The following is a 23,171-nucleotide window of genomic DNA, read 5'->3' as shown; positions in this document are numbered from 1 at the left end:
GCCTCTGTTTGCATGCTTAATTTTTAATCTGATCTCTACTAAATTGTAAAGAATTAGTTTAAGCACTGGCAGACCCTGTGTTGTGCATTATAGCAAGCTGAAAGGAACAGGTCTGAAGAAGAAGGCAAGGCGACAAAATTAAGTGATTCTATGCAAGGCTCTTTTTGCACGAGTTGCAGTTCAGCCCTACTTTTCAATCACAGCTTATTGTCTGGTAGCTGAGATATTCTAGTGTGGTTGAGAGCAGAATCTAGCCAGGAGGTTGTGGTGATTGCCGAGGAAATACAAGGTACACGTGCTTTTCCCTGGAGTGCGTGAGGATTGCAGCAAGTCAGCAGGTAATTCAGCCACCCTCAGGGCTTGACCTTATTTTTCACACTAACCTATACATTTTTGTTGTGAGTCCAATTTGATTTTTTTTCATTCTTCTTCCTAATTTGTTAAGAAGCAGCCGTGTGTGAGGAGCTAGGAGACATGAAAGAAAGTCTGGACTTAGGCCTGAGAAAACTTAGTCTTAGGTTTAGCTCTTATACAGAGCTGCAGCAGCCAGGCTCTTGTACCTGCATGGGGCTCTAGAGGTGATATTTTGGATTCTGTTTCAGGTGCAGGAATTGGCTTCACATGCTTCTCTTAGATGGTTTGGGATCAAAATAGATCACTAATACAGACAGACGTTGGGAGACTCCAACAATGTTTTGCTTTAAAAAAAGAAAAGGAGCTAGCTAGTAATTGTCTGTACAGTGCTTTTATTCTTCCATTTTGCAAGAAAAGTGTCTTGTTGCTTCAGCCTATTCCCCAAAGCAGGAACTTGCTGCCTCAGAACTGGCTTTCAGTGAGGCTTCTTTTTTCTCTTCTTTTCTTTCTTCCTCCCTCTGGGGGTTAAAAATAGCAAGCAGTAAGAAGTGATATTGTATACAAGGCTATTACACTTTTGTCTTGGCCTGCTTAATGTCCTTGACACGTACCCATTTCACCCAGGGACAGCCACTATGCAAATTGGCTAAAAGCTCCATTAGGTTGTTCAAGGCTGGGGAAACCCATCTGTCAGTGTCTGTGACACAGCCGGGCTGGAGTCTCACGTGGGAATCTGTCCTTGAGATACCCAGGCAGCTGAGTTTCTTTTAGCCTTTAGTGTTCCCAGAATCAAAGGAAATTTTTGTGCTCTTGTCTTCTTGCTGCTGTTTGTGTTTTTGTCGTTCCTCTTCTACCTTGATCCCCTTTCCAGAAAAGCACAAGCATGGGCTAAGAATTAACAGGGAAAAATGTGTTTTACTTTTTTTTTTTTCAGTTGCTTTGCTGTAAGTGAACAGTTATAGGCATTACTTGTGGAAAAATAGAACAGCAGCTATTTGTTGTCCTGAAAGAAGAACAACTTTATAAACCTTTTCTGTATTTTCCTGTGTGATCTGCTGGTGACACGCAAGAGGTGGATATTTAAAAAAGTCTTGCTGGGGCTCAACTACAGTTGATATGTTCTCTGTGAGTGGACCAGAAGTGCTTGATAAGCTAACAAAATACCAAAAATGCACCTGTGAAAGGCTTTCATTGAGGGGATTTGAATGTGGGGCCTGGACCTGGGAGACAGAGGCAGAGAAGCCCAGCTCCTGCATGTAGGTATGGGAGTAGGCTTGGGTCTTCTCTGCTTGGCATCCCCAGGGAAAAGCTCCTGCAACAACACTGACTGTCAATCTGTTGAGGGAAACCACTTGCTTTTTCTGCTGGGTGGAGGTAAGGTGGCAGAGTGGCAATTTTGCTGTTTCCTGCTTTCTTTCTGCCAAGGACTCCATTAAAATGCCTAACCAGTGAAGCACACCACGATGGATGGTACAGAAGTAGTTACCCGGCGAGTGCTACAGTTAGCAGTGCTACAGAGTTCTGTAATATGAGACAGTGGTAGCAAGATAGTTCAGATTTTTGTCCCGTTAGAGCAAGGAGACTCGGCATACGACATTAAAAGTAGTGCCCTTGAGGTGTGTATGGTTTATATTGACAGGCCTCTCAAGCTCTTGGTAATTTCCAGCTGGTGTCAAGTGAGAGCCCCAAACACAGAGGATCTGGCAAAATAGCTGGAGTAACTTCAATGCCCAGTGGTATTCAGATGCATGAGATAATTATAGCCTTCTCTGTAGCAGATGCTCTGTTCTCCGGTTTGGCACTTTCTTTCTTCAGCATGCAAAGAATTTTCTTTACCTAGGCTGATGGCCGTTTTGATGATACAGATACAGTTTTTTCCACCAAAAACAAAGCGGTGTGGTTTTCATGGAAACACTTACAGAGCTACAAGAGTGGGATTTCCCTTTATCATCCCGCTGAGGAAGAAGAAAAGCACTTTTGATAGTACTGTGTGGAGACTGATGACATTGAAGAGTTAATGTGTTGGTATAGCCAGAATCAGTATAAACTTCATCTTTCCAGAAATAGAAGTCAGTGATTCAGCAGTTCTCCTTCATATTGCCAAGTGCAACTTATTCAAATCATGTCATATTATGCTTTCTGAGTTCCAAACCCAGTCACGTAGTATGGAGGCTTTTAGATTAGCATATTAGTTTAAATTTTAGACATACCATTTTAGTTCTCTCTTTTAGCCTCCCAGTGCTTCTTTTTTTCTGTTTTTGTCTCTGGAGGTAGCATAGACCTTGCTTGTAACTCCCACTAAAAACAAACAAAAAAATTAAATATCATGGTAAGAGAAATGGCATATGCATTTCTCTAGAAGTTATTTGTGGCTGGCTTTACACAACCTTTGTTCTCACAGCTGCCCCAATTCTTTCAGTGCCTGTGTGAGTAGCCCCGATTTGCCAAGGGGAGCAGAGGGCTTGCAGTCTTGCTCAAAGCCATTTCTGCATTTATGTTTTTCTGGCTGTCTGGTCAGACTGCCACATCCTAATGGGAGCCAAAGTGCAATTAAATGTTGGTGAGTTGTGAAAAGGCATTAATGGTTGGCCTTGCCTGTGCTAAGGATTCCTGTGCATAGGCAAAGTAGAAGATGAAGCAGAATTTTTGCGTACGTTTTAAGAAATTGGAGCCTGCTTTGTCCTCACAAAAATTTTGGATTTAATGCTGAAGTTGTGTTTGGGAAATGGATGCTCCTTAGGGCAAACTCTTGCTGCAACTGGCCCTATGTGCGAGAGAGACGAGGGTGTGCCATAAGGAGTATCTTTGGCAGAGGAGGAGGGAAGTGCAGAGCCTTTCTCACAGCAGGTCCAGGGCACAAGGGCCATTGCAAAGCATAAACTGAAACACTTTCTAAACGAATGTAGAAAATTACTGGACTACATAAAAATCAAAACAAAACCTGGCCTATTTACAAGTGCCTGAGAAACAGATTTTAATTTTAGTCAATACTCACAAGCCCATCAATGGAGCAGCACAGGGGGACACCGTTCTAAAATAGCTCTAGCAGATGCCACAATAATACGAGTTTTCCCCGCATCTCTCATTTATTTCTTGCTGTGTGTATTTTCTTACTAAATCTGTTCCCTTGATAAATTGCAAATACGTTCTTGCCATTGGATAGAATGGCTAAGTGCAATTGTCACAAACACTAACGGGCTTAACCTTCTTGTTGCATAGCTACTGCTGCTGCTAAATATTTCCCCGGCTAACAGAGATCTTTGAAATGAGTTTTAATGGGTTTTCTTTTCATATACACAGACTATGGCTGTTAAACAATGGCAGCTTGAATAAAAGCTATTCTGATGGTAACAGCAGTAGTGTCAGTTATCTGGATAAACTGTCAGAGGGAGGCTGGCCATCAGTGGATCACTGCAAGGGAGCTTAGAAAATTGAGAAAATTAACCTGCTAATATAACTAATACTCCAGATCTTCAGAAAGGGTAATTATCCTACTATCTCACTTAGTGTGCAAGTGTTAATATTGGTACTAGATGTCAAGAGACCTTCTATCCTGCCAATTTTACCTTCCCTAAAAAAAGGCTCTCCTTTCATAGCCTTGATTGCTTTAAATTCAAACTATGGCAAGTTGATACTGATTTATGAGGCATCCTGGTAACCAGTTCCCAGCCTAGTCACACAATTGGTATTATTTATTTTAAAATTTGTTAATTGATACAAAGTGCCAACAGCACTGTCCACATTCATTTCAGAGAGTTTCCACCCCGTCGCAGAGTGACGAATGTGAAGAAGGGGCCAAGTGCTGCTGCAGGGCAGTGGCCTGCTGCTGAGTGGTGCTGCCCTGACATCCTCAGGGTTTGCATCTCCTGCCTGGTGGGATTTCCATGTTCTCCTGCCCAGCATCTCCCCCCTGCTTAAGAAATTTGTCCGCCCAAGGGGGCTGTGGTGGTCCTTGTGTGTTAGTGCTGTCTCTCCTTGGTGATGACAGGAACAAACCCTTGGGCTGTAACCTTTTGGGAGAGGTGTCTGTCTCTTGGCCTACGTGGGATGGCAAAGGGAGCTGATCTTCTGATGCCACCCCGTAGACAGTAAATGCAGCTAGGGCGCTTTTAAGCCCATGGTTGCAGAATACAAAAATTGTGGGCTTATTTTGGACCAAGCGTTGATAATTCTTTCTAGTTGGTGGTTTTTCTTTTTGGTAAGACTTCGTTTTTTCTTTCGTTTTTCAAAAAAACTGAGTTCATTTTAAAAATCTGTAAATAGGAATGTCTGGGAACACAGGCAACAAAAGTAAGCTAATTTGGGTGTTTGTTTGAGTGAGACCAGCTACTGCTTATGAAGATGAAAGTGATTTGTCCTGCCCTGATTTCATTAGTGAATGTTGTATGTATATTTTAAAAAGCTCAGATCAATAATGAAAAATTTCAAGAACCAATTGAAATTCAAAGTCGTGAAACACTACCACAAACAGCTGCATGATTTATTTAGTACTCTTTTTCGTAATTTTTAAGTGCAGTGAAAAAAACCCGGTGCCTGGACTATTGACAAAAAATATATTGCAAAAATTGTCTATTGTCTGTGAGCATTACTTCCTTTATATTCAACCTTCTTTTTCTTTATTGTTCTGTTTGTAATGAAGCTGGGTTTTATTTTTTCTTGCCAGTGGTTTGATAAATGGCTTGAGAGGAATCAATGGTGATGGCCTTGTTTGCTCCTTAGCAGTTGTGTCAGGGGAGGGGATTTTGTGTTTGTTTTTAATTCCCTTTTACTGGCCTGTCTTATAAATGATTTTATTAAACATCAAGGTCAGTTCACGAACTTGGGATGTTGGGTGAGAACTGCTAATCAAGAGGTCTGTTTTTTTAAAGATGTTTTTAAATTTGAAGTCAAGTGTAAACTGACAAATATTTTTGTGATCAAGTGAGTAGCTGATAAATGCTATTTCAGCAAGTAGGCTGCTAGCCTGTGGAATTACCCTCTGCCAGGGCATCTTCAAGTAAAATGCTGTGGCTAATTTCAGAAAAGCTCAGAACATTTTAGGACCAAAATACCCATGTTTGTAATTAAGGATACCAAAATAGAAGCAGTCAGCTCCCTGAGGATTTAAAACAAAAAAAAACCCCACCCCAAAATATCTCAGTCTCTCCCTACCTCAGGTCTGCTGGCATGACTGTGGCTCCAGCACATCCTGGGTGCTGCATTGGGAATTTGTGGCCAAGCCAAAACCTTGCTTCAGGGACAAGCCACTTTTCCTCAGCCACAGGCACATTGCACAAGAAGTGGAGTACCTGAGGTAGTGGATTGAGCTGCGCTAGAGCTGAGCCAGTGAGGTGATGATAAGCTTTAGAAGCAGTTGTCAGAGCTCTGTGTAAGTTGAATCACATTAGCTCTTTGCCCTCCTGTTGTATGCTGTCCTGTTATGTAACACTGTAATGTATGTCTGGGGTTTCGTATATGTGCAAAGGACTATTTATGCTTCCCTTATGCAGGGGAAATAAAAATCCTAATTGTGTTCATAATTTGGCTACATTTTCTTTTCTTGTGCACTCTGTGATGCAACTTCAGCAGATTTAATTCTGCCCGTTGTTACGTTTGAATCTTCAAATTGACTTCAATACACCTAATTTTTTGTGAGTCCTCTGAACAACATTTTGGAAAAGAAGAGCTGTGGCTACTTTGCATGGCTGTTAAGACGCACATGGCACTGTTTAGGAAAAGGGAAAGAAAAGAGTAATCCTTTATCTTTCAAGTCTGTCATGCAGCTTTCAACCCGTTGCACCTCAGTAGTGCAGGAGGAAGAGACGTGGCTTGCGGAGGAGTTTGGGATAGTCCAGGGTGAAATGTACAACAGCTGCCAATGAGATGAATCCACTGAAAGGTTGGTGTTTATCCATGAGGGGTGCAAGAATAAATAGGCATCTGATAACATAGGCCTGCTTAATAAAACAATTTGTCTGCATAGACATTAGGTAGTTTGATTCAGGACAGTAATGTTTCTGAAGGAGCACATTTGGGGGTGGTCGTCTTTAGCGTTATTCAGAAAGCAGATGACAGTGCAAGTAACAGATGACACATTAGGAGAAGCTGCTTGTATAAGTGTCCTTTACCGAACTGTTACGGAGATGAAAGTATTCCGACTCCACCTTTAGGGACATATTGTATTTCCCTATTTATGTTTGTTTCCTATCATGTGGTGAGGTGCAAGGGAAGGTGCTGCTGGCTAATTTTAGCCTTGCAGACTGTCGCTGCAGAAACCTGGCAGTTAACGCTTCGGGAGGGTGGCAGTGCTTTGAGGGAAACCGGGCTACACTGTGCGGTCGTTCTCGATGGCACTCCTAGCAGGGAGCGACGGGGAGAGTGTCTCAACGTCTTGTTTTCCTGGCCAGTGTTGGTGTACTAATAGCTTTCTGCAGAAGAATTACTGAAGACTGCAAAAAGCATTAATGAGAAAAGAAAAGCTGTTACTTTGGTGAATAAATGTAAGATATGGGCACTGAAAAATGCAGCGAATGCATATATGCAACTTCACAGCCATTGCTGTGTTTTTTCAGAGCTATGGCACTGAATTGCAGGAGTCACGCTGCAGATTGACTCTCACCTATACTTCCCCCATCTTGCCATCAGAGCCTGAACAAACCCTGTCTTTCCAGATGTTCTGAGTCATCTTTATGCAGCTGATGATGCATAAAGAAGGGGGAAGGGAAAGAAAGGGTAGAAGATGTCAGGGGACCACTTGTGGCTCAGAAGCCCTCAGTATACAGCCTGCGAAAAAACTTTTAAATTGTGTCCTCTTTGCCAGACCGGTGGATCATTGGAGGTCTGCTGGCTACAGAGGCTGTTCCAGATGTGTTCAGAGCAGGGTAAGTTCTCAAGATCTGAGATGGCTGCAGGGAAGTTCTGTTCAGCAGCCAAAAGCTGTGGCGTAGTCCTTCCCAGAGGTGCCATGATACTGTATCTATTTCTTCCTCGGCAGCAGCATTTCATTTGTTGGGGGTGGTAGGATGAGGGAATTGTAATGGTTAGTGGACCTCAGTGAAATATATAACAGCCTGATAACAGGTTGTTTCTATCATTGAAAGACTTCTTGCCTGGCAAGAACTGCATTAGCCCAGGGTTCAGAAAAGGAAATTTAGTGGCAGGCCATTGCAAACAAAATATTAGGCATATGAGGGATAACACAGATATTTAACACCAGCAGAGTTAAGAGTATCAATATTTTTTTTTCTTTTAAGGGAAATCCCTGTGATTTTTTTTTTTTTTTTTAATATAGACATTTGTTTTTAAAAGTGTTAAAAACATCCAGTGCTTTTAATAGTCTGTCTGTATTTTGTCAAACACGTCACCATGTTAACAGTGTTTCTATTTACTTGCTAAAGATGTGATAGCAATGCCCCTGACTGTGTGGCTGCCACCTCCTCGTGTGTTTGAGGGTTGTCCACATAAGACATGGGATAAAATGTTTCACATAAAATGTTCTGAATGGTAGGAAGAAGGGGGAAAAAGAACCACTGCAAAATTTTTCTTGTAAAACAAGAGTGGGGGCAAGCAGCATCAATTGCACGTTTTTGGTGGCAGATTTGAAACACGCAGATTCTTTTTTTCTTTATTATAAAATCTAATTCTAAAACGGATTCCCACTAGGAGGTTTTTAGAGGACTAAAGTCTAATGGGTCAAATCACAGAAGACGTAGGATGATTATCTGCGTACAACATCTGGTTAAGAAGTTGCAAAGTGAAAAGTGTTCTGGGGATATTTACTCTCTGCTTGCATTTCTCATGCCACTTCCTAAGATGTTCCCACATGTTATTAGCAACACCCAAATGGAAGTCTTTTTGCTAGGTAGGCCTTTTATTTTCCCAAATGGGTTGTTTCTTATAGAGACTAAATCTCAACTTCTTTTATCACACTCTGCTAATTCTGTCAGGGGAAGTTAAGATTATATTCATAGAGGATATTTAGGAAATATTGGAATTCCTCATGAGCCTGAATTTGGATTCTGTGTGAGTAGTCATTTGCACGTGGTCATTTAAACACTTTATTTGACAAGTTATGCTTTCCACAAGACCCCAGGCTTTTCTGTATTCAGTGATAGCTTGGTTTATTGTAACTAGGACTCAATCCTGCAGTTGCCCTCAGACCCACCTGGAAGTCCTGCAGTATTTCTGTGGCTTTCAGTGTCCCATTGCAGATGTTTTTCAAATTTTCTTGGACCAAATTCCTTAAACCTGAGGCTTATGTTAGCCCTTTAGATCCATTGTGTGTGACACTTTGTGTCTGATATTGAGCCTAGATACTCTTGAGTGCCTGGACTGAGTATGCTGCCCATTGGGATCTATGCCTTGACATGAATGAGGGAGTCTCACCCTTTTAAGAAGATGATTACCAAAAAAAAAAAAAAAATCTATTTGTTATAACTATGGATACATGTAATTTAAAATCTTACCCAGACTGAACTTTGATTATCTGATGGAAACTGGTAGTGGCATTAATCATGTAACTTTTAGTCTCAGAGATTTTTAAAGACTTTTCAGTTTATTTAATTTCAAATGATTGAGAACCAGACTGCCCTTAAATCAGTGTTGCTTTTTCTTAGAGAGTGTTTCCTTAGTCTACACTGTAGATCTTCAAAGAAGCTGAGGAATAGGATATTCAGTATTCTAATTCCTTTAATCCAGGGATATTGCGTTAATGTAAATACTACTGCTGTTGAAATCTGTGTGGAACATTGTTGTTTAATAATGATTTTAGCAAATGAACTAAGCTTGAGGTCAAAACATAGCAAGGAATAAAGTTCAGATGTCTCAGTTTTAGCAAATCCTTTTTGTGCAGTTGAATTTGATTATAGGATGTACCTGCACAGATCACTTAGTAGTCATTTGTTCTCTAAGTAAACTTGGACAGCTTTTAGCATACATAATGTGTGAGGTGAAGGAGTTCTGTGCTGAGTATCTCTTTCTTGTAGCATTGGATAGACTGGCAGTAATATTTACAGACAGCCCTTATCTCTGGTTGGCCAACCACTCCCTCCAGCTCAGTGTTATTTTCAGTGTTGGTGAGGGTGCACTCTCTCCTGTCATCCAGCTTCTTGTGACACATTGTAAGCCTTGCTAAAGTCAGGTTACTCTCCCCTGATCTGTGGAGCTGCTTGTCCCAATGCAGAAGCTGAGCAAGGTGGTCAAGTCTTGTTTGCCCTTGCTCATCCCTGCTGGATGCTCTTGCCCCTCACATAGATACATGCTTAGATACAGCACCTGTGAGACTTTTCTCTTTAGCCATGGTAGGCTGTGGCCAGCCTGATGACCCCCAAATGCTCCCTCTTCTGAAAGCAGATGTAATGTTTACTTTTTTTCCCAGACATCAGGAACATCCTGATGGCCTCCAGTTGCTATGGCTTCTCAGAGATAAGAGAGAGCAGCCTCTGGGTGACACTGGCCGGCTCCCTTACAGTTTGTGTTCAGTAACCTCTCACTGACTTCCTAGAGTAGTTTCTAACTTAATGCTCCTCTTCCTCAGCATCATTCCTCAGCCCAGGCCCTACTACTGGGGAAAGACAGCCAAGAGGACTGGCAGCAGACCTTGCCCATGGAGACTGAGGCAAAGAAAGCAGCAAGTGCTTTCGTCTGTCCTTTGTCACTTGTCCCCTGTTCTATTGAGCAGTGGGCAAATAGTTTCTTCTTTAGTTTTCCTTTTGCTGCCAACACATCTGTAGACAAGCTGGTATTCCTAACTAATTTAACTTTCTGCTCCAGCTAGTAACACTGTGTGTTACTATTACAAAAGTTGTAATACTTGCTAGAAGTATTGTAGTTGCCACTCTTCTCCATTATGGTTTAGTTTTTCTAATGTAAATTATTTTTCATTTTATATTTGGTTTTGGTTTTTTTTTTCCCCCCACAGCATTTTGTGCACATGAGCTTATGACAGAGGCATTAACTGGTATTAAGACTTTTAGAATATTTATATGTATCTGATTTGAAATACAAACCTTATTGTTACATGCCATGATTCTTCAAGCTTCTATTCTAAAGCATGGTACAACATTTATTAAGAAAATGTATTAAGGAGATTTTCTTTCTTCCTTTGCTTATCCTGATTTAACATTTGAAATTACTTCAAATACATATTCTTTCCAGAGGAAAAAAATCCCGACTTAAAAAATAAATCATGTGTGAATGAAGAATATTAAAAGGTCAAAAAGCCAGAAAGCTAAGAGAAGAGATTGGAGGCAATGTTGCAGTGCAGAAGGAAATTTAATCTTTTGTTTATCAGGAAATATATCATTTGGATGAGAAACAGTAAATAGAGCTGGTGGTTTGTTTCAGGAATTTAACATTTGTACCCTGTTACTCTGAATTCCTATTGCTTGCAACAGGAGTACCTCATTATCCCAATTAGTGGTGCGTTGGATTTTACACAGATGCGTAACGAAGCAGCTGCGCCCCCACATTGCAAAGCTCTTCACCTCTGAGCACAGAAGTTCAGGTTTTTCGTATTGTTACTTCACACAGTATGGAAAAGCACATGGCACAGAGCCCAAAACCGTTTAGGCTGAGCATCTTCAGCTGAGTCTATGTCTGTTAGCAAGACACTTGGCTCTTCGTGCCACAACATTTAGCAGAAAATAATGATGATTTTGGGGAACCGAGAAAAAGCAAATTGTTGCATTGAAATCAAGTTTCTGCACTATGAGACATCCTGAGCATACCAGGAAAAAAAAAAAAAGGAAAAAAAAAAAAAGTAGATTGCCTTTACCAAACTGGAACCTAGTTTTGTGTGGATAGTTTAACTGAGTCAACATTTCTGTGTGCATGGGTCAAATGACATTTGAAACTTCGGACAAGCACAGTGCCACAATCTGTTGTTGAAGAAATATAAAAAGACTGAGAACTTATACCATTGTAAATGAAGATCTTTTAAGTTCCCGCCACCCTGCTCTGAGAACTGCTTAAAATCAGAAGTAGGGGAAACATTGAAGAAAGAAATAGGAATTAGATTGAAAAGGACTTACTGAATAATACTGGATTGCAGTTTTAAAAGTAATGGGTCTTTTGCATATCTAAGCAGCAGATCAGGTTTATCTGTATTCAGATTTTGAAGTCAAATGGGCATTCTGAAGTTATCTTTACCTTTTAAAAAAAGCTTCATAGTTTTTATTTGCCTTGTAGGAAGAACATGCCAGAATCTCACTAGTTGCAAAAAAAGTAGTTGTCATCTTTCAGTGTATCTGACTATTACAAAATTTCCATCATTCAGTAGTCCTGTGGTTCCAGGACCTGAAGTCATGGCAACAGCGTGCATGCTGGGCATTAGCTGCTGTGGCATCTACTCAGACAGGTGGTCAAATACCCCATGAGTGGGCTGATCAATTAGGACCTTTGCCTCAGTCTGCATTTGGTGTGAATATAGGGTGTATCTGGAGAGTTTAGTGCTCAGGCTTCAATTCAGCCTACATATGGCTTCCTTGTAAGAGGATGAATGGAGACAAAAGTATGGCAATATTTTGTTTCATAGATTCAGCATGTTTAAGTAAGTTCATTCTCAAAACCAATAAAATTTAGAGAAAATTGAATTTTAAGGAAGAAAAAAAAAATCTTTAAATAAATTGGGTGTAATTCTGAAAATTCCAAGGATAGAATAAAGAAGTTATCTCTTTTTTTTTTTTTTTTTTTTTTTTTTTTGCATTAATTATTCAGTTTATTTGGTATAATTTGTCTCAAGTAGATTTGATTGATGTCTGGAAGATATTTAATTTTAAGTTATATTAGATGCTTGTTAAATTAAATAAAATAAAACAGCTTTTCCCATACTACCTTCTAAGTCTGCCTTGCAAGTCACGCAATCTAAAAGAAATGGAGATTTGATAAAGTATCAGAATCTCCAGTAACAAAGTGGAGAGTGCTTATTAGTCTTTCTTAGCGTATGATTTAAAGCCCATAGTTGACATCCCAGAATGTTCCTGGCATATCTTGCTCACCTTCCCATGTTCATAATATTTTGTGTGCTCCTGGGATGCCAGTAATGTGATGTTCAAAGCTCCATTTGACCTGAAGAAGGTCTGGAATTCTCCTCCTCACCAAGTTAAGTCTTGAGGAGTCCCGTTCCTTCCGTCTTTCCACGGGCCCAACAGTTTCTCAGATCATGTATAGTGGTGACCTCATTATGAAGTTCTCCCTCTTACACAGTCAACTGGTTTTAAGAATGTAGAGGAGTATCTAGAGTGGTACAGAGGGGTTCTTAACGTGGGGTTTCACTCTCACTGCTGCCTGCAGTGAGCTGTATCCCAGCTTCCCTGTCTCCCTTAGCCTTTTTTTGGTACAGTATTCAGGGCTGTCAGAAGCATAAAGGTGACTGGCACCACCGCGGCCAACTATGTCCGTAGGCTGACACCTTAATTTTAACCTAGACTTAAATTCTTACCCCCACCATATCAGCTTACTCTTGGGAAGGCTTTCTAGCTCTCCTGTAAATGAAATTACCTGCATTGGTCTCACAAGATTGGTTGTGTCCTCTTTCTCCTAAGTGAGGAATTACATATGAGCTGTAATGACTTGTGTGGGCAATTTTTTTAAAAGCTGTTTTCTGTGATGGATGCGCTGGATGAGTTTGCACTGGAAGCAAAAATGTGGTGAGGTTTGTGATGGCTCATATCTTCTGCGGGCATCCTCTGGCACCCTGCCTGGGACCAGTGTGTTACTGTAGCTCGAGGGGTCTCAAAGAAAACATGAACTCTGGCTATTGTGAAATGCCCCAAATTCTGTGGTGATGATACCATGCTGTTATGGAAAGGAAAAGCCTTTCCCAAACTCTGTTCTGTGGATTCTTTTGGCCACAGGATGGGAGACACAACTTGTCTTTATATATACTGGGTGGAGGAGGCAGAGCTTCCCCATGCACATCTACAAAAGATCATTGTGGTAACATGGGGGGATGAAAAGCAACATTCCTAGGGAGCTCTGCCATCCTTGCATCCTCCATCCCAACAGTGCTTATGTCAACAGTGGCAGATTTCCCACTTAATTCTTCTGTAAGAAAGATAAACTGAGGAAACTTGGGTTGGATCTTGAAAAATCTTTTTGGTTGGGCTTTCTTCCTGCAGAATGAAAACACATCTGCTTCTGGTCTCTGCTTGCCAAATTCTCAAGTGGAGAGAAAAGAGATGATCTTGAAGTTTAGTTTTGTTCTGTTCTGTAAATTCAGGTTTATGTGGGGGGGCTTTTATTGCAGCTAGGTTCTCACAGCGGTGTTGATGCTGGGCTATGTGTGGACTATATGGAGAAAACCAATGCAATGCAGCACGTGCCTGCAGCAGCTCATTTCCAAGATGCCTTTAGTCCACCACATGTAAACAAATACCCAGAGAGTAAATTTAGTTTCTCAGAACCAAATATGTGTTTGTTCTTGCAAACATTAGGAAAGTTAAGGGTCAGCCTCTTGGTCTGCATTTTTATTCTTAACCTTCAAATGTACCAACAGCTCATTGTAGCCCCAAAACTGGCTGTGTGGAAATGTAAACACAAACAATAATTTCTTCTTGAATCTGTTATTTTTCCTGCTCTGTTTTGTTGTTGTTGTTGTGTTTTTGTTTTTTGTGTCTTTTTTTTCTTTTTTTTTTCTTTTTTTTTTTTTCTTTTTCTTTTGTGTGTGTGTGTGTTTGTGTGGTTTGTTTGCTTGTTTTGGTTGGTTGGTGTTTTTTGTTTGTCAGAGTTGCTGTATCACAAACAGTAATTGCCATCATATTTTGATCTGTGCTCTAAAATATACTTATTAGAGGAATTGCAATGTTTTGTTGTCCAGATTTCCCAAATTTAGTAATTTTAGGATCTAGAGTCTGTTCACATTTAGTCTCAGTACATCAATAAAATATGAATGGATTGGATAATGAAACAATAACACTAATTTATGTCAAAGGATAGAGGCTATTGTTTATGAGTTTGCCAAAGTGCCAAAATACTTTATCTATAGAAAGAATTCTTCTTCTCCCTTACGGAGTAATAAATAATGCCTCAGAAATATTCTGTCACGGGAGCCTCCTGCCATGAAATAAATGAGAGGAGACAAGGCTGTGAATTTTATTTTCCACTCTGGAAAATATTTACTTGATGACACAGCTCCTATTGCTAGTTTTTTGCTTTGTAATGCTAAGGACTAAGCTTTGCCCTCCTGGCTGGATGTAAGAAGCCCTAAATTCAGAGGAGTTACCGTATCTTAGACCTGAACTATGGGTAGTCTGTGGACAAACAGAAGATTACATATGAGGGATGAGTAGCTCCATCTGTGCTATAACAATATGTAGGCAGGAGTGGGTGAAGAGTTGAAGCTGGCAGCTCTGCAGCATCTATTACATCCATTCAGTGACCAACACCCAGGCAGGCAGCGATGGCCAGGGTATTCTTCATCTGCAAACAATGCTTCTAATTTCTACGCCATTCCCGGCTCTTGGACTGGTTTTTGCTGGGGCCCATTCATCCTCAGGTTAGATGATCTTCAGACTCTCCTAATGATGTGTTCTCTAATCCGCTTTATTATTTGGACTTCATCACGCTTCAAAATAAGCTACTTTACATCTGACCAATTTGCTTTTGAAATTTCCTGTTGATAATGGTAGTAGTGCAGATTATTTCAGTCTGTCTTACTGGAAATAGGAGATACTATTAGTGAGAAGATTTTCAGGCTTCTAGTGGATGTCACCCTGGCTAATGACCGCTAAACTCTTAGTGCTCTTAAAAATAGCCAGAACAGTGAATTGCTGGAGCTTTTTCTTTGCTTCGTAGTTTGGTTTTAATTCAGAAAACTGTATAAAATGAGACCTACTTTGCAGGTAATGTCCAGTAAAGAACTTCTCTGTATTGTCTCCCTGTAAATATTTATAAAATGCTAAAATCTGCACAGTCTTGATTTAGAAGAGAAGTATTTTGGAATAGAGAAAATTGAGCCAAATTTTGCCTGTGCTTTCATTCTACAGATCTTTAATGCTTTGTGCCAGGTTCCAGGGAATTGTAAGCCTGAGGAGTATTTAGCCTACTGATTTCAACAGCTTTGTCTGTGAAGCAAAGATCTCAAAGTATTTTACTGATCTATCAAATCCCAGTTTCAATCTGACCACTGAATGACTACCATATCTATTGGAGGACTAGGTCAGGGTTTTTTTCATAATTTCCGTTTTCCCCAGGTGACCTTCTTTTTTTTTCTTTTTTCCTGTGTGAAATGAAAGGGTAAGCAAAACACAATTATACTTTTTCTCCATGTAATAAAGATATCATTTGGAATAAAGTAAGTTCAATGCATACATTACAATCACAATAGCTCCATGAATGCATAATTCACAGTTGTTTTTAAATTAAAAATATTATTAAGGAGAAAACTAATTTGATTGGTATTCTAGTATTTTAAATTATTAAATTCATTCAGTTTAGATACAGAATAGCAAAATCATTGTATGCAGAAATAATTTTTATCTGTAAAAGAATTAGGTTTAGCTCTAGTTATTGAGTTAGACTTTAATAGCATTTTCCCCATCTTTAAGTAATATTGCAATCCATAGTAGTGTCTTTCATCCAGTGATCACAGAGCATTACATATGCCTTAAGAAGGTAAGGAAGAATCATTACAGATTAGTAAACTGAGATGTAGGGAACTTAAATGACTTGCTTGGAGTAGCGCAGTGATTTTGCGGTACAGAGAGTGTAACCCAGCAGCTCTGACCCACTGGGCTTCTTGTATCTAGCAAATCACTTTTAAAGGTCTTGGAAGGAATTCAGAGAAATAAAAATCCTCCTGAGGTATGTTTTGGTTTTATTGATTGAAAGAACTGTGAAGGAATAGACTTTGAACCTTATTGTCTGTGTTCATCTTCTGAGTTTACTCATGTTTTCACATGCCATTGCTCTACAGATTGAAAATGCTGCCAAGAGGTGAGTTGGTGCTTCTACAGAAACAGTCTAGGAAACTGTTACTGTGCAGAGGGGTTAGAAAACTCAGACTCTTTTACATCTGTTCATTTTCTCTTATATGTCTAGGGAAAGACCTGACTATGTAGAGAAGCATCCAAAAGGAACTCTGTCTTCCAGGCCTTCATTGGCCAGATGGGAGATAGACAACAGTCATGGCTGGATTCTGCAAGAGCACTGAACGCCCTACAGACTTAGGAAAAGAATTATAACTCGAGTTCCCTTGACTGCAGCCTTTCTAAAATACATGAGGCGTCTGTGTTGCCTTTTATTCTCTTTTATTCACTTTTCTGTTCCACCTGTCTATGGATGAGAAATACAGGTTACCTTCTGGTGCTGTTCCTCACCAAGGAAGCAAACCAAAGGCAGAAGAATTGCTGTTACTTTGATTTTTTTTTTCCCTATATTTCCTTTACTGCTCTGCTTTTTCTTCAACTGTGATTACTGTCTTTTGCTTAATAGGAGATTTTCTGTTCACTCAGCTCCAAAATCCCATCAACAGACTAAAAGTTGATGGCAGCCCCTCATCCTCTCTGTAATTGGCTAGTAAGAACTCCCTAGATCACAAAAAATACTTCTTCGTAGAGTAGGTTGTAGAGAGAACAGTGTTTTCCTAATGTGAGTTGTAAAGTGGTATTTGCACAATTTATTTGTATTTACTTTCTTTTATTTTATTTTTCTCAACTGGGAGCGAAGGGAACTGTGTTGTAATTGTGCACATAGATGAATCTAGCAGCTGGAAAACTCTCCATTCAGAGTGAAATGGATAGTGTGTGTTCACAATTGCTTAAATAATGCATGTTTTAATGCAGAACTGTGCGTTGTACTCATTTCTTAATATAAAATATAAACTATGATAGGAAAAGTCAACATATCGGTGTTAATAGGGAATCTTTCCAAGACCTCCCTTTCAAGTGGATAAAAGAGTACAAATCTGGGATAGCCAAAGGTGACTACAAACAAATTGGCTAGTCCATTAGCATAGCTGTCCAGCTGCCTCCTAGGCTCTGAGGCCACTCCAAAACCACAAGCCCGACCGCCTCAGAAGCCTGCCAAGGAGCCAGCTGCTGCTAATAAAGCAGACTCTACAACTTGGCATCTGGGGCCTGTGATTCCCATCCAAAAGGAATTGTGTGTGAAAAATATTTGAAATTTGTCTATTTAAGTAGTGTTTTGCTTTGGAAGGAAAATACTTTAGTCTAAGCTTGCAACTAGTGAAAAACTACCTAAGAGTACTTGGTTGCCACAGAAAGATAAATACTGTTCTTGTGTAAAGAGGTTGGATGTTGGAAGGAGGAGATTTGCTCATTTAGTATCAGAGAGGCTTCTGGTTCAGAATTTCTAGGCTTCTTGGAAAGACTAAGGTGTATCTCATTATTCATGCTTAGCTGTGTGCAGTTTCACAGAACACTTTGTTTCAGAGAATTGAACTGTACTGTAGGGTTTAAGCAGAAGGGTTCATTCCTGAGAATGGATAAGAATTATTAGCACTTGTTTTTTTTTTTTTTTTTTCACTTTTAAATAATGAAAAAGGAGAAATTTCATTCATTTTTCAAAGATGAAAACAAATCCTGTTAGCCGTCCATGCTAAATTAATAAACTGCTTGGAATGATCTACAAACCAGTTCATTCCCCACACACTCTCCACTAAATAATGAAGCATGAGAATTGAAAAATGAATTGGTTGCATTGGTTATGTGAAAAATTAATGGCAAAACCAGCTCTGAATTCCAGCTCTTTGGAGTGAAACATTTAGATTTTGCCTATATATATATATATATACACATATACACACACACACACACATATATATATATATATATATATTTTTTTTTTTTTTCCCCCTAGAGGTGTAGATCCTGTGCTTGGTTGTGGTGGCAGAACTTCTCTTCCAGACTTCTACAGCTGGTGTCAGGGTGTTTCACCACCAGCTGGTGTTTGTCACCAGTCTTGACAGTGGTGCTCCTTCTGGCTCTCAAGGCAGGGAAGTTGAGTGCTTTGCCCTCAGCCGTGGAGGGGTCCAACATCAGAACAAGGCACAAATTTCCTGCTACCAGGTGTGCAGGTGGCTCCCCAGACAGTGCCCTACTTTGGCATCATCCAGGATCCTGTACCAAGAGGTCCATATCTGGGATCATCATTAGGTTTCCAGTCATTTCTTTCACTCCGGTTATTACTTGGAGATTACCAAACCAGATCCTTTGCTCATTTAGAGGCAAAGCACATACTTCTGCCATCAGTCATCCACTCAGCAGCTCAGGAAACAAGAATTGGAAGCTTTCTTCTGACCTGAAGCTTTTAGTCTGGCAACCATCCAGAAGATGTCATCAGCCTCAGTAGAGGCAATTTTGTAATCTTTCTGCAGATGGTATTCTGGGGTATTGGATATGCATGGAAATTACTGTAGGCTGTTGTGGCTGAGATTTATTAGTGAAGAGTGTTTGGGGTGTAGCAGTGTTTGCTGGGCTGAGAAGATCAGCATCCCCCAGAGTGGGGTGTGGCTGCCTCTCTGCCCAGCCTTAAAGCATTTCCAAGGCTACTGCTGAGAACCCAGGCATCCACGTGTGCCTGTTGTCTCAGCAGCTCTTGCTTGAGGGACAGCCTGTCATATGGCCTCATTCTCTGTATACCAAGACCTTTTTTCTCTTTTTTAATAGCTGTGGCCTCCAAATTGGTGTAATGTAATTCGTGTTCGCTTCTCCATCCCCTTTCAGCTGGTTGAGAGGGATAAAATGTCTTAAGCTTAAATTAGAATTAGGCCCCCAGAGTTTTCCTCTGTGTGAAGATAAAGATCTTATACTAGAATGAAAATGGCTCTTTGTTTTAAAGTGAATTTCCACTTTTTTTTTTTTTTTTTTCCCTTGCTTATTATGTTGGTGTGAGAATAGGACATTTACTCATTATCCCCTGCAAAGACATATATAATAATAACAGTTAAAGTACATAGCACTTCATTAGCTTATGGGAAGATCTTTCACTGCGTTCCGTCATTTACGTGCATTCATTCTGCATGGTAATCTTGGAGATGTAGGGTAAAGCAGTAAGAATGTAATCTCCACCTCTGTTTGTCTCTTTATTTAACCTTAGCAATGCTCAAAATGTGCAGTGGGATATTTCCTGAGCTCTTAGTGTATGAAAGCCCAGTGCGTTATACACAGTCGTACCTGCTTCTTCCATGGCTCTGCAGTGCACAGAGATTTAAACATGCTTTCTGACAGGATATTATAATATGTAGAAGCCTATGTATTTAGTACAGGTTGATGTTGCCGGCAGCGTTATCCAGCTGGGCCGTGGCCATGGCATGGAGCTGATTTCCAAGATGTGTCCCCAGTGTTGGGGCTCAGTTGAGCTGGTTGCCTGTGCTGGTACTCAAGGCTGCTGCTTCAGCTCTCTATTTCTGGGAATGACATTGAAGCTGGAGTGGGTGGGGATTACCCAGTCATAAAATGTGTGTGCAGAGAAAGATGATCCGTATGCACTAAGTGCTTTTGATTGTCAGCAAAAGTATCTGTGCGGAGACTTGGAGAAGGGAGCTCATTGCCCTTTCTCTTACTGGAGATGAGAGTCAATGTTATTACTTGCTAGCATGGTGATCACACCAAAAAACAGTATTTTTTTCTTTTAGTGGCTCCTACTTGAGTCACATCACAGCCAGGTGAGATTGCAGAGGAATTCTGATGTCTTCACACCTGGCACTATGTTCCCTGTCTCCTGGTTTAAATGGGAGAAACTGGGAAAAAGGAAGGAGGAGGCCAGGAGAAAAGGCATCGGTGCAAGTGTGGTGTTTTATTTCATTGAAATGTCTGATCATCACCTGTCATTGATGCTCCCCTTGTATTCTTCAACTTTTTTTTGTTTTTTTCCCTCTAAAAAAGAGACTAAATAAAGGGACTTGTTTGAAGAGTTTAGAGCTACTAATTTAGAAACATCCATCTACTAAGACTGATTTAGTGTGTGCATAATTATAAGAACTAAAGTAGTGCCACTGACATTAAAAAGGGGCAGTTGATTAGCGTGATCAGAATTACTCACATACTTAAATATTTTCTCTGTTCAAGGCCTAAATGCAGAACAAGCGTATTAGAAGTCATTGCTGCTATAATGAAAATTGCAGATGTTTTGCTTTTATTAGTCCATTAGCATAGCATGGATAACTTAGCATTGGTCCAATATCTACCTGCTGTTGTCACTGCACATGAAGCTAGCAGAACATGCTGATCGGGTTGTAGAAATAGGATTTTCTCCCTCTCAGCAGGCAGTTGCGTTCCTGGAGCTCTGACTCCAGTTCCTCTGGCTGCCCATCTGGGGCTCAGTCCTCGGGATCCTCCAGTTCCTGCAAGTTCTTCCCTAGATTTCAGCTTTTCTGCACAGGTCACAGTAGTGACAGGATGGCCTCCTCCTTGGCTCCGTTGTTCTCCTGGCAAGCACCCTGTGCTGTGAGCAAATACTCCAGTGGTCAGGGAGCCAGGGGTAGTTGCAGCAATTGAAATTCCCCATTGTTGCCTCAGATCAGAGATGTTTAGGTAATTTTTCTAGCACGTGGGTGTTTTTTTTCACAGCATGTATTTACCAGTGAGTTAGGGGAGAATACTGTTTTTCCCTGTGAGAATGCCTCCCTTCTTAAGCAATATTTCTTGCTTGCTGTGTGTGGTTTGTGGTTGTTCAGAAGTGGGTATGATTTTGAGAGCAGAAGGTCTTGGCCTGATCGTCTTTTCAAAACCCTGTTTCTCTATTGCGAAAGACATCCGTAACAACAGAGTGTTTTCAGGCTGCTTTGGAATTCTTTTCCTCTCTCAGCCTAGCCAGCCCTCTGCCACCTGACTGTGTGTGTACTGGGTGCTCCTCATGTTTAGAAAAGACTAACTCGGCTTCTGGCACCAGCTTCTGTACCTCTGGCTCGATATTCTTATTTGTGTTTTAGCATACTCCTGGAGCAGATTGTGTTTAATTTCTTTCTTTAATGCTATCTTACTCCTTGGGTATCTGTCATTTCAGAGCTTTGTTTTGTGATCTAGCTGCTTTAATTCCAAATTAAAAAGTGTAGTAGAATAATGCATTATATAGCTATGGCTGCACCCAAAATGTTGGTTGGTCCTGTTTTGCACTTTGAAAGGCACAGCTGGCTGGGAGTGGGCAGTTAGAAGTGGTCAGGGAGGGCAGGACAAGCCTAGCATAGTTCTGGATTTACCTGGGTAAAGCACACGCTTCTGCATCGCTATTTTGCCTTTTCCGGTAACAGCCTTTTTGTTTTGCTCTGTTTCCAGCAGTCCTATGCACCAGCTCCCCACCCCATGGCTCCTCCCAGCCCCAGCACAAACAGCAGCAACAACAGCAGCAACAACAGCAGCGGAGAGCAGTTGAGTAAAACCAACCTGTACATCCGAGGCCTTCCACCCGGCACCACCGACCAGGACCTTATCAAGCTGTGCCAGCCGTAAGTGCCCTTAAGATACTCTGTGTCTCTCTGCAGGAAGATGTCAGAGCTGGCCTTCCAGCTTACGCTTGTGTGGCCACTGAAAGGGATCAGAAGCCTCCTGCTCTTGAAGGTTGACTGTTTTTCCTTTAATTTGAACGGCTCATTAATGCCTGCTAAAAACCTTCAGGTAATCAGTTTAGGGGAAGAGAGGTGAGGGCCTTCACATTGACTTGTGTTTGCTCTAATCTGGTTGATTTCTTATGTTAAAAGGAGAGTTTGCATGGCAGGAAAACCTCCCTAATGACAGATTTTATAGTTATAATGATCTGTGAATCACACCCCAGTGCACAACACAACATGGGTGTTCCTCCCTCAATCATTTATCACACTTTATGATCGCTGTGTCACACGTTGCTGGGCTCAAAGATTGAGAAGTATGAAACCCACTGAAGGTGGCCTTGTAGCCATATAATTAACATCTAATTAACTACAGTGCCACTGAAAAATGATGCTGTACAAAGTGGCACCTTCTACCTCCCTGTTTATCTTGAGGGTCATATTTGCAGACTGTGCTGATAAAGATTGGTTTTCTTGTGTTTTGTTTGTGTTGAAACCAAAGAGGCGGCATAAAGGAGCTCTTTGCTCCTCGTGCATCATCAAAAGAACCACTTCCTAAAACATTGCACTGTTCTACCCTTCTTCTCTTGACTAAATGTAGTGAACAATATGAAATGACAACCTGATTGGAATTCCAAAATCTTGATTATTATTGATGACACGTGGGAGGGGAATAATCCAGTTTGAGATTTCAGCCAGAGATCTCCATGGAGGAATTTAGCATAACACTTTTTTTTTTTTTTTTTTTTTTTTAAATTGAAATAATCACAAGGAGAAATTTGGAATATAAAAATCCACTCTTGTTATGATGTAGAACCGGTAGAACCGCAGTGCTTTTGCCGTGGAGTCATCTATTCCAAAAGACAGTATCATCTCTGTATTTTGTAATCAAAAATCAGCCTTTCAAATAGGTACCAATAAATGAAATTTGGTTAAGTAAGGAACAGTCTGTGGCTGATCTACACACCTTCATCCAAATGACTGCTGTTTGGAAGCTTGCAACAGGAGTAACTGTTTAGTGGGTTTTTACAATTTTATGACATTCTGCCTTTCCTGATTTTGATCAAAAATCCTGAAAGCTTCCCTGAGTACACTTTAGGTGGGCATGACTGGCCAGGACTGGAGCTAGCAGTCTTACTGAAGTGATATCTGGACTTGAGTAAAATTATGTGAGCTTGAAACTCATCCCTGTGACTTTCTGCTGTTAAAGCTTCTGTGGGTAGAACTGACTCGGTGCTCACAGGAGAATAGTGTGCCGGTGATGTTTCGTATTTCATGCAAGCTGAAATGTGAGTGTACTTGTCTGACATTTGTACAAACTACATTCATTGACACT

General features: G+C 40.6%; 1 protein-coding gene across 8 annotated transcripts in view; it reads left to right on the top strand.

Annotated features, from left to right (window-relative positions):
- The window catches only part of RBMS3 (RNA binding motif single stranded interacting protein 3), a 706,233-nt gene that overhangs the window by 334,051 nt on the left and 349,011 nt on the right, over positions 1-23,171 (top strand). For 7 of the 8 annotated variants that reach the window (XM_040055262.2, XM_040055272.2, XM_040055279.2 and 4 more), the window contains one exon: positions 21,567-21,736. In XM_040055262.2, the coding sequence (XP_039911196.1) occupies positions 21,567-21,736 (170 nt within the window). The remainder of the gene's footprint in view (positions 1-21,566; positions 21,737-23,171) is intronic. The other variant, XM_040055310.2, reaches the window with a different exon arrangement.

Source organism: Hirundo rustica, chromosome 1 (assembly GCF_015227805.2).
Source record: "Hirundo rustica isolate bHirRus1 chromosome 1, bHirRus1.pri.v3, whole genome shotgun sequence".
In the NCBI taxonomy this organism is placed as follows: domain Eukaryota; kingdom Metazoa; phylum Chordata; class Aves; order Passeriformes; family Hirundinidae; genus Hirundo; species Hirundo rustica.
Note: the sequence above shows the minus strand (reverse complement) of the source record. Positions and strands in the feature narration are given on the sequence as shown.